Source organism: Perca fluviatilis, chromosome 24, assembly GCF_010015445.1.
Source record: "Perca fluviatilis chromosome 24, GENO_Pfluv_1.0, whole genome shotgun sequence".
In the NCBI taxonomy this organism is placed as follows: Eukaryota; Metazoa; Chordata; class Actinopteri; order Perciformes; family Percidae; genus Perca; species Perca fluviatilis.
Window position 1 is genome coordinate 2,878,671 of NC_053135.1, and position 11,354 is coordinate 2,890,024.

General features: G+C 38.3%; 1 protein-coding gene across 2 annotated transcripts; it reads right to left on the reverse strand.

The window, feature by feature from the left end:
* Positions 1 to 205: 205 nt before the first annotated feature.
* On the reverse strand, positions 206 to 10,931 carry calcrlb (calcitonin receptor-like b). Of its 2 annotated transcripts, none has more exons than XM_039793295.1 (13): positions 10,721 to 10,931; positions 8,818 to 8,910; positions 7,897 to 8,047; positions 7,387 to 7,497; positions 7,170 to 7,282; positions 6,998 to 7,092; positions 6,649 to 6,775; positions 6,055 to 6,208; positions 5,909 to 5,969; positions 5,457 to 5,523; positions 4,473 to 4,691; positions 4,158 to 4,199; positions 206 to 2,829 (listed from the first exon to the last, which is right to left on the reverse strand). In XM_039793295.1, exons 2-13 carry the CDS (start codon positions 8,866 to 8,868, stop codon positions 2,623 to 2,625), a joined length of 1,398 nt encoding a protein of 465 aa, XP_039649229.1. In that variant the 5' UTR covers positions 8,869 to 8,910; positions 10,721 to 10,931; the 3' UTR covers positions 206 to 2,622. The 2 variants fall into 2 exon arrangements, with proteins under 2 accessions (XP_039649229.1, XP_039649230.1); XM_039793296.1 differs by having other exon boundaries at positions 7,387 to 7,494; positions 10,721 to 10,930.
* Between the last annotated feature and the right edge of the window lie 423 nt (positions 10,932 to 11,354).

Here is an 11,354-nt window from a genome sequence, read left to right on the forward strand (position 1 = left end):
AATATTCGTTTCAGTGGGAAACGTTTTCTAAGGTCAGACTAGGAAATCCCACCCTTAACATGTGGGAAAGAAAATATACTTGCATATTTTCTTTCATTTGTCCTTGAGTGGAACAGGAGAAAAGACATTAAGGAAACAAAACACGACGTCTCTGTTTTTCTGTTTAAAAAAAAGCTTTTTTTAATTTACAGCATTATTACTTCAGTATAGACAAGCGTTTATTGACACAATTATGTTACAAAAATGAAAATGGGATTCAGACTGTAACTAAAATGATCTGGTTTAACCCCTCCAACATATTAAAACGCATATATTTGTGTTTTATATATATATAAGAAATCTATTCTTGACACATCTGTGATCAAATTCTCTAAACTCAAGGTTCACTTACTTGCTTTTTGCTGGGTTTTCGACCAATACCATTGTCTTAGAATATGGTTGAAAGCTCCAGAGAACGCTGGTAATTGAACTTTGAGTTTAGGATATTTTAGTACAGATATACATTTTCTTTCTTTTCTAATGCAGCCTGTGTTAATAGCAATACTATTATTATTGATACTCTGTGTGTTGCAAAATAATACAGATATCTACAAACCCAAGCTAGACTCGTTTCTTTAAAGAAATAGTTACGTTGCAAACATTTTGGATGTTATATAAGAAGAATGTCTGTAGGGCACATATAGCTACAGTCAACAGCTGGTTAGCTTAGCATAACATGAAGACCGGAGAATGGAGGGAAACAGCTAGTCTGGCTTTATGCTAAGCTAAGCTAACCAGCTGCTGGCAGTGAGTTCCTAACATACACGAGTGTGGTATCAATCTTCTCATCTGACGCTCAGCAAGAAAGCACATTTTCCGAAAAGTGAAACTATTGCTTTAAGAACTGAATGCCACCAATCATACATTAGAGCCGAGACAACATACAGGCTATTTAACTGTGTCCAGTGTAACATTACATATTATAAATATCTGACTGTGTGCCCACTATTAAGCACATCCAGATACTATATTTAGGGTTTCTTTAATAGTAAAATACAATACATGTGACATCATGAGAGTTTTTCTTCTATCGCTAAAAATCAGCTCAGAAATCACTGTAGAAATCATGTCAGAAATGTAATAGTACACATGAACATAAATATTCTGTGATACAGAGGAAGAAAGTTTGAAGCATTTTAGCCACTTTGATTTAAGGCTTCAGTGTTGCACGTTTAAAGGAATAGTTCCACATTTTCGCCGAACGTTATCCATCTTGCCGGGCTAGCTTTTTCCCCCTGTTTTTTTTCCATCCCTGTCTTTATGCTAAGCTAAGCTAACCATCTCCTGGCTTCATATTGAACATGCGGGAGTGGTATCGATCTTCTCACATGACCCTCAGCAAAGAAGGGAATAAGTGTATTTCCTGTTTTTGGAGGGCTGAAACCAGCAGCTCATCACTCGTCAGGAAAGTTCCCCACTATCTCAGGCTGGAGGAGACGGACTAACTTCATCTTATCAGCGAATCAACAAGAGTCAGTTCCTGCTGAACTTGTTTCCTGGACACTCAAATCTTTAGGGAATTCATCCAAAACATTTAACAACTACTACTAACTAACCAGCTGCAGTTTTCTGGACTTCAAAAATGTAACATAAGTAATACACACTGACGTGTTTCTATCTGAAAAAAATATACAAAGTACACTTCATATTTTGTGCCTTGATATTTATCATATTCATACACACGTATATGTACAAACACATGAACTCATGCAGTCATATTTACCTTTGGGACTCTCACAATATCTCCAGCATTTTGGAATTATCAGATATAAAGCATGAAAAAAAGTGAGCCTAACGGAGCATTAACATGACGTGATAAGACGATGTAGGCTTTTTGTGACCTCATTGTTTGTTTTGAACTTAACTAAAGTAAATAATACATAAATAGTAAACTCTCCTCACCCTATATTCTGAGTTTAATTCCAAAGTTGTAGCAAAGCATGCTAGCTAATTGTTTCTTCTTCCTTTTTGTGTACTATTTTTCACCACAGACATCATGATACTTTGTTATTTCGCTTTCTTAAAGGCATACAGTTTGCCTTCTTTGCTATTCGAGCTTGCCATTAGGCTAACTCCCAGCAACTACATGGCATAACTACCCACTTCTAAATTGCATTAATATCCTCAAAATGCCCAGAAAAAAACTCTCTCTTTGCAAGATTGTATCAGTGAGCTCAACAGAACAGCTTCTTGTTCACAGAGGTCTCTTCAAGCTTTTTCCATGTGAGGCAAAACAAAAAAAGCATTAATAATTCCTTGTGTTAATGCTTTACAGTGTTGGTTGATACATGGCCTCTTCCTTCTGTCCGGTAACAGCCCCTCAAGGGATGTAAATAATGACAAAGAAACAGTTTCGTTGGCATCAAGCTCTTTCTGTTCTGGTAATAATCATGTGAAAATAGTAAAAAAAATTAAAATAAAAAAAAGTAAAATATGTGAGTTTTTTTGTGGCTAGGAGATGGAGAAAAAATGTCAAAGAAGAACAAAGTTTGTACTCAGTTGCCATGAACAGTAGTAAAACTCCAAGAAGACCTCAATCTTGGTAACATCTTGGGAGAAGTCAAAGACTCTATAGTGCCCGCTTCACACGAAAGGGCTGTCCGATCTGAAGATGTCTGAGTAGCTCTTGCCGTTCATGTGCTCAGTTTGGCTTTCGATGCTGTAGCAGCGGTGGACCTCTGTGAGCGACGACGCCACGTAGGAGGCCGAGCGGAAGAAGTCGGCATTGGCAAACGTGCCGGCGAACTGCATCCGCTGCTGGTTCCAGTTTCTCCGCAGAACACTCTGGACCTGCAGGAAGAGACACAAAGAGGATGTAAGCAGGGTCGATTCCAGGATTTTTTAAGTAGGGGTGGCACAGGGGAGACCAATAATCAGTCAGGGAGGGCCCAGAATACAGAATACCGCATAGAAAATCTGTAATTGTGCTAAATAAAACATCACATTTATTGGCACCCTGTGCCCCCCTTATAGCCCCGCGCCTGGATGTAAGAAGTATGGCAGAGATGGCACCATTCACATTTCATCTATGGTGAGTTTAGTTCACTTAAAAGATAAAAGATGAATAAGAACATGGACATGTCAGTACAAGCAAGAAAAAACAACAAAAACTAAATACTCATATATTTCATATCTTTCAAAATAATTGTAAATGGTTCAAATAAGGATTCCCATGTTCAAAAAGAAGTAGGAAGAAGTTAAAAAAACTTTTCTACTCCTACCCCCTTTTTCTACTTTTGTATTTGTATACAAACAATTTGATTCTTCACCTATTTATATATGTATACATACACATACATGCATATATACATACTTACACGCACATATACTCATGCATACACACATACATATACACTTTTTCTCCCCCCAGCTATATCCTATCGGTATCCATGTTTCATCTGTCAGTTAAATCAAACCGTATATTAACCCATCCAAACTAGACATAATATATAAGAACAATACAGTCAGTACACAATACAATCACACAGAGTCCTTCTCGTACATCTACAACTAAAGGACATCTTTGATGCTATTTTTGGTGCATCCATATCCATATTTAAAGCTGTCCATCTAGGGCCGTAGCCACCAGGTCATGTGCTCTCTCTATTTGCTTCTGAATTTGGGAGTTTTGAAATTGAAAACGTATGCATAGTGGATATTCTATAAGCTGATCTTATATTTTCTGATTTGTAAATGTAAATTTGACTTCTCTTAGGCCAACAAAATAATAAGAATTCAAGGTGAACACATGGAGGTATATTCCTGAGACCAAGGAAAGGGCTTTTAAACAGAATTTAGCATTGACCTTCTTTTTGGTTTCTGGGTGGGTTGTTGGGGCTCATAACTTCAATATTTTTAAAATCCTGGCCCTGTGTCCATCTGTGATTCATGCTGCATTTTAGAGTCAAGCGTGAACAGGGCCAATGTTACCATTACCAGCCATGTGAACTCTCAAACTGTCCCTCAGAAAGACACCCTTGGTCCCGAACCGTCACTATCTTGAGAAGTTTAGAATTGGTAGCCTAATGATTTAAAAACTTGTAAATGGGTCGCAAATTCAAAATCTAAGCTTTAAATATGGGATGTTGTTAGTCATAAAATGCTGACTCATTACTCACCTCCCCGTTGAAGAAGCAGAATATTGTAGAAACCAAGAGACCCTGCATGAGAAAAAAAAAAGTTTCTTGAGAGAAATACACAAGTTCGGAAATCCCTTAAGCTCAAACAGCTGTCACATGTTCATGCTCTTATTCTAGAAATATTTGTAGTTGTAAACCACAAAATTATTATTTGACAGTTATGCAAAATTATCCTACAGCAGAGCTTTTAATCTCATGTACTAGGGATTGTTTTGGAGTGAAAGCATTTTTTGCAATGTTTTTGTGCAGCGGAACAATTCTTTATCATCAGTGTTAGATAGTATACGCACTGACCTGGTAGTGCATGAGGATTTCCATGACGTACAGATAGATCTCAGAGACCCAGTGATCCTGGGGCTTGTAGGGCAGCAGGACAAACTGGATGCCGAGTAGAGGGATGAGGATGAGGGTGGCTCTCACCGCCCTCATGTAGAGGCTGGACTCGGCCTGGTGCGTCACTCTCAGCTTGGTGATCAGAACCCGAACGATGTTCAGCAGGAAGAACAGATTCACCTGGAATCAAAGAAGACATTACATTACATACACAGACAAGAGGAAATGCCTGATGCCAGATGTGGTGAAATGTAGGCAGTGTTTCCTCTATGTTGATTTGACCGTGGCGGCCCCCCACGGCAACATGTTTGCCTCCCACGGTATCAGAAATAGGGCTGCATTGTTAGAGTGCATGTCGGAGAACGTTTTATTATTAAGATAATGTAATTAATAGTGGGTTTATTGGTATTTGCTACAGAATGCTTAGCCTATATGTCAAGCTCAAATTTGGCCTATATAGTAACTCAAAAAATACAGTTCAATCACAACTGAAAATATGCCTCATTGTGTGTGTGAATAGAGGTGAATAAATATATTTGTTTGTGTTGCAGCAAAGTGTCAGTTCCGTTTCATGGGGGGGGGTGTTCGGACCTGCCCCCACTGCTAACAAAAATCCTAAAGGAAACACTGGGAGGTCAATGCTTTCCAACAAACATAGTGCACATATACAGTATAAAGAATATACAGTATACATATAAAACAACAAACATATTATTAACACTATCAACATTATTTACAGACTCAGAATTTTGTAAATGTACTTGTGCAAATTGCATAGTATATATTAAAGTGCAGTAACAGGAGGAGGAAGGGGCAGAGGGGAGGGATCTGGGTGAGATCTGGATAGGTAAGAGAGTCATGGATGTGAGCGTGTGTGCATGTGTGCAGTAGGGTTTAGAGGGGGGGGGGGGTAGGTACCAGGGAAGTAAGGGTCTCAGTGCTTACCACCAAAGCGGCGCAGATGGGGCCGTGGATAATGTACAGCAAGGAAGTATCGGAGCTGACCCAACATCTATGAATGCATGAATCAGATCATCATGTTATACAGTAAATGGAAACTGGAGCTGCAAAGATTAAACCATTAGTTGTCAACTGTTAAATTAATTTCCAACTGTTTTGATAATCGATTAATCGGTTTGAGTTATTTCTTATGAAAAAAAGTCAAATAAATTCTGAATTCAGCTTGTTGAATGTGAATGTTTTCTAGTGTCTTCACTCATCTGTGACAGCCATTTTCTGACATTTTATAAACCAAATAACTAATCCATTAATCAAGAATAGAATCAACAGAAAAGAATCAACAATGAAAATAATCGTTGAAATAATAGTTGCAGCCCAGTCGAAAAAACATGATTGAGGTACAATGATATTTAGAAATGGCCATGATGGAGACTCACTTGTCATTGTAGTAGCAGTGGCGTGCTATTGAATGTATCACCGTGGGCACGAGTGGAAAACCTGCAAAATCAAATTAGAACATTAATGACATTTGAGTAAAATGTGCATAATTAAATATTAACATGCACAAGTCCTCCTTACTTACCCCAGCCGAGCAGGTAATACCACATGAGATGTTGTTTTTCTGCAAACACTGCCACAACGATCAGAGTGTGCAAGTAGATGCCCTCGCAGAGCATCCAGAAGTAGTTACAGCTCAACAGATACAGGTGGATGAACATGACCAGCTTGCAGCTTGCCTAGAAGGGAAAAAGCAACATATATATATATTCATTTTTTACTGAAAACAGAAATGCCAAGCAATATGTGGTTAAATGCAGGAGTCTTTAACATCTTTTAAGCCAAGGACCACTTAAGAGAGACGGAGCAGGGACCCCCTACTGCATATATTGTATAAAATTAAGTTGCATATTAAACTGCCTAAAGCCTTTATACATACCTTTATAGTGCATATTAAGCTATTAAAATAATAATTGTTGTTTTAATGTTGAACATACATGTGGCACAGTGAATCCTTAGGATGAACTGTATTTGTGGATGGCTACTAATGGCTGATATGTTGGATTTTAAACTTTCAAATAATTACCAATAATTTGGCGGACCCCCTGCATCAATTTTGAGGACCCCCATTGAAGATTTCTGGTTTAATGTAAAAAGAAGAAGAAGTCACATCACTCACAGAATCGTTATACGCGTGTCCCTGTTTCGTTACCACTGTTGTAAGCCAGACAACGGTGATGATGGAGTTCAGCACAAATGAGAAGAAGAGGTTTTTGTGGAGCGTTATCCTCTGGCAGCTCAGACTCCTGAGGGCAGTGAAAGAGGAGACACATAGGCTTTCACATAGTTCATCAGCTTCAATGATCCTGGATCTTTTAGGCACAGTACGGCTCGTAAAAGTATCCTTCACTTGAAAAGTGGCAATAACTCATTTTACCCACTCAGATGCTTTCCATATACATTACATTAAAAGGCAATTGGCTTAAGTGCATTTACAAATAAAAGGGAAATAAAGAAAGCTTACTTACTTAAAATGGAAGAATATTCCCAATGATATGAGCAATGAGACCAGCGACAGGCCGTGACCAATCATGACCAAGTAGAAGTGAGTCATTGCCGCCTCCTAGAAAACAAAATTAATACAACTTCACAGCCAAAGCTTCTTCATATATTTATCATATTGTCTTTATTCCTGCTTACTGTCCCATGATGTGTCGTGTTGGCTTGGCAGTTCGTGAAGTTTGTCCATGTCCTGTTGCTCTCGGGGTGGCGTCCCCACTCGCCTGTCTCTGAGCACACTTTGGACGCCATCGCTGTCGACAAATGCGCAACCACAAGTTTGTGTATGGATGGAACAAATGAGATACAGCTTGCCAAATGTCCAATTTGACATCATTTTTTGGGATTTTTTATTTACCATGAGGATCAAAATTTGTAAAGTAGTCGGGACAGCCCTGCTCTGTCGGTCCGGCTTCAGTTTCGTCCCAACACAGCCACCCATCCCATGTCGCGTTGCACACGGGCCCTGCTGACCACAAAGGACACGCAGTGATGTGTTAGTCAGTGTTGGAGTCAAGTCACCAACTGTCAAGTCAGAGTCTCAAGTCCCCAGTGTTCAAGTCCGAGTCACCAAAGAAAAGTCTGAGTCAAGTCCGAGTCGAGTCGCTATTACCTGGACTCGAGTCCGAGTCCAGGACTCGAGTACTCCATCACTGCCTATTACACATAAAATTAGCAGAAACTTCATCCAACTTCAGAGTCCTATTTCATGAATGCTCAAGTCCGATTTCAAAAATCCTCGAGTCCAAGTCGAGTCACGAGTCCAGAGAATAGCGACTTGAGTACTTGAGTACTCCATCACTCATTGGAGTGACTTAAAATTGAAAATAGTAACACCAGAATCCCCTTTTTAAAATCATCCTCTCACCTATTGTTTTTGTTTTGCGGTGCGATTTTTTCAAAATCTTCTGGAAACATTCGTACTGGGCCGTGGCGATTTGGTTCGGCGTCGACTGTTGTTCTCCCCAATGGTTCGGATGCTGCTGGTCATCATCTTTAACGTTTGCCTCCACAAGCAGCTTAAAAGAGATTGTTGAAATTCAAGAAGCATACACACACAAATACACACATATACAGAAATTAGAGTGCATCTGTCAAGCAAGCGCTAGTAAACAAGAATTTTAGTAGATAAAATACATGAAATAGATCATTGTACTGAAACAACAAAGTCCCAAACGAAAGTATAATTTCTTCTGGAGCTCTGGGGGAGCTAACATCTCTCAAGTTGCATTATGGGAAGTGTAGGATGAAGTTTGACCCATATCAGGACCTAAAGGTAAGTACATCTCAGCCTCCGCTGCTTCAATTTTGACCATTCTTCTTTTAATCTGTCTCTCACAAGTACCTCAACTTTACAGAAGTACAATACTAAATCACTGGAGTACGCCTTTTAGGGAGTGCATTAGGAAGATTAGAGAATAAAACCAATCAAATAAAGAATTTTGAATGACAGCAAGGCACTGATGCTTTTTAGAAGCAAATAACTTTAGTTAGTATTCTAAAAACACATTAATTATTCATTTGTTAATTAGACAGATTATACACAGGGGATCATATTTGATCTAATGTCACCAATGCATGGCCAAAATACATGAAATACAGAAACCCTAACAACTAAAGAAATATGCAATACAATAGAATATCTAAAACAACTTCAAAATTGAACCTGATTGATCTAACAATCAATGGTGAAGCTGCAAAAACATTTAAGACAATCATGTGAAAGTGACAAATTTAGCAGAAAACTGTGTATTATTAGGCGACTGCACAGTTCGGATACAACAGCTACCTTATGGAGAGCGCACATGACCAGGAGATACATGAAGCCGCTAAGGTCCATCTGTGCTCTGGTCACCGTGGGGGTTCTGAGGAATGTTTGTAACTGAGAAAAGGAAAGCATATTAGAGTTTGTAATCTGTACTCTGTTTCTGTACAACAAAACAATAGACACACACAATGATGTGACCTTTTCTCTATTCAAAAGTCATGTAAACAATACTAACAGTACAACTCTCCAACATGTTTTTAATTTGTAAAGGCAGGTCTCCCCTTTTTGGATGTTAGGGTTGCGGATTTGGCCTTTGGCTTCCTCTGTTCCCCGCAGCTTCCTTCCTGCATGCTTATTAAGCATGTTGAGCAAGTTTGACTAAGGTTTAGCCAAAAGACATCAATGTGGCAAATGGAGTAAGAGCATGTGCTGCAAACTGACACACAGATGTTTTCATCAGCTAACTAAATGCGTCACATGCTGATCCAAATGTTGTGTGATGTGACAGTGGAAACGATGACAGTTCTAATGGTGATAAAAATAGTAAAAGAAGTGACAGTAGTAGTGATAGAGGTTGTATTGGCACGAGCATCTGTCAGTGTTGGAATCTAAGCGTATTGGACTATTTTCTAGTGACAGAAAACCATCCCTGTCACTCTTCATCTCATTTAGTTGCTGCACAGAATATAAAATCAAGATCAGTTGTTTTATTTTGGGGAAAATGTGTGATCCATAATGAGCTACGCCCTTGCCAACCACTGTTATTAAAAAAGGAATATGGCAGTGATGGTGGTGTATGGTGTTCTTGGTTTACAGTGGTAACAGAGACTGAGTGTTGTATATGTTTTCAATGGGTAAATGTTTTAAGATCTAATATTTATTAGGGTATCTGATGTTTTTTTAATAGATATTAAGTGTACACCAGGGACCTATGTCCACAGCATTTAAAGCGTAAGGTAGTTTGCGACACCCGTCCCTATAGCTCTAAATACAAAAACACACAACTTGTCATTCACTTTTTGTCGTATTTTTCTAAATCATGTTGGCTTAGTTTTATTTTTTTCATCTTTTTTCCTTTTTGTTGTAGTTTGTCTGTAGTGTAAGCAACTTGGCCTCTCCTGACAATATTTTCTTATCTCATTATCTAGATTTTAGGCAGTCTGCAGTCTGCAAATAAAATACAAGAAAAACTCAACAAGTAAACGCTACCTAACAACACAAAATACAGTGAAACATTAGGATACTATTTATGGATACATTTAATATTTTTAAATGAAGTTAACAAATTTAGTTTTACAATAATACTTTTCCCAAATGATGGGCTTTTTATTTGGAATAAGACAGACCAACAAACCTTTTTTTTAATTTCCAACTCCCCCAACAGCTAATCCAGGAAATCTTTGTCAGTTTATAAGATTAATATCTTCTTGAACACACCCAAAGACATACTGTTTATCTCTCTAATGGCCTACAAATACACTCAATAACTGACAGTAAAGTAACTCCCTTATTGTGTGAGCCATCTGTACCAGAACACGAGGACTTTCACAATGCTCCATGTGAAGTACCCTAAATTAGGTCTAGGAAATCCCATTCCAGAAACACCACTTGATGTAACCTTAATATGTTGTGTTTAAATGTGAGAAACAGTCATCCAAAAAGGGGTTGACTCTTCTGTTACACACCAAGTAGCCTTCTCTAATCTCTACTCATGTGTTTTATCACGTTTTCCCCTGCCAACAGCAACTTGAAGAGGTAAAGTTTGTACTTTTTTCGTATTGTTTCTCTACCCCTTAACACTTTAATGTGCATGTGTGTACCCCTGTTTTCCACGGGCCCTGCAACGTAAATCCTAAAGTATAACATTTTGCAGTTCAATGGGATGTCTACATGCTGAAAAACTGAAACTATTAAAGAAACGTACCTTTGCAGGGGCAGAAAAAATATCTTTAAAAAAGCACAGTGGTTGCCACCTCTTGAAGAGTAATCCTTCAGTCTGAGAGTTTACCTTTGCAGGAAAAGAAAGACAACTGTTTTCCAGATTTCTTTAAGAGTAGTCCGTCAGCGTGTGTGTTTTCACAGCAGAGGCAGAGGCGACACTGAGCTGTCCTGATAAGAACTGACTAGGGCTGTGAATGACATCATGCTTGCCTTTTGTGGAGGCAGACAGAGGGACATCCCTACAGAGTATTGAGCAATACAAAGTGTTGATATAATTGATCCCCATTACACTGCATCATTTATATTATGTATGATGTGTCATTTCTGATGTAAAGGCAACTTTAATGTCCTGGCTGTCAACAGGTCAATCTTTAGAGTCTGAGTTTTGTCATGAGTAACTAATGAATTTACTTTATTGCATAGAGCAGTGGTTACCAAACTTTTTCATATCAAGGACCCCTAAACTGACACAAATTACACCATGGACCCCCATTTGATTAGTTTTTGTTTTTAGATGATATTACAAAAATTTATAAAAAAATTATCAAAAAATTTTTTTTTTTTGTTATTTTTGGTGGAATTTTAGGGAAAAAAAATTTTTTAATTTTTTTTTGGCC

Bases quoted from the DNA above. Each gene is read 5' to 3' on its own strand.
- calcrlb (XM_039793295.1), bottom strand. From the start codon at position 8,868: ATGGACCTTAGCGGCTTCATGTATCTCCTGGTCATGTGCGCTCTCCAT. The intron at 7,498-7,896 runs GTGAGAGGATGA...CTTTGTGGTCAG, and splicing joins CCGCAAAACAAAAACAATAG to CAGGGCCCGTGTGCAACGCG. The intron at 4,692-5,456 runs GTAAGCACTGAG...CTTTGATTCCAG, and splicing joins CCATCTGCGCCGCTTTGGTG to GTGAATCTGTTCTTCCTGCT.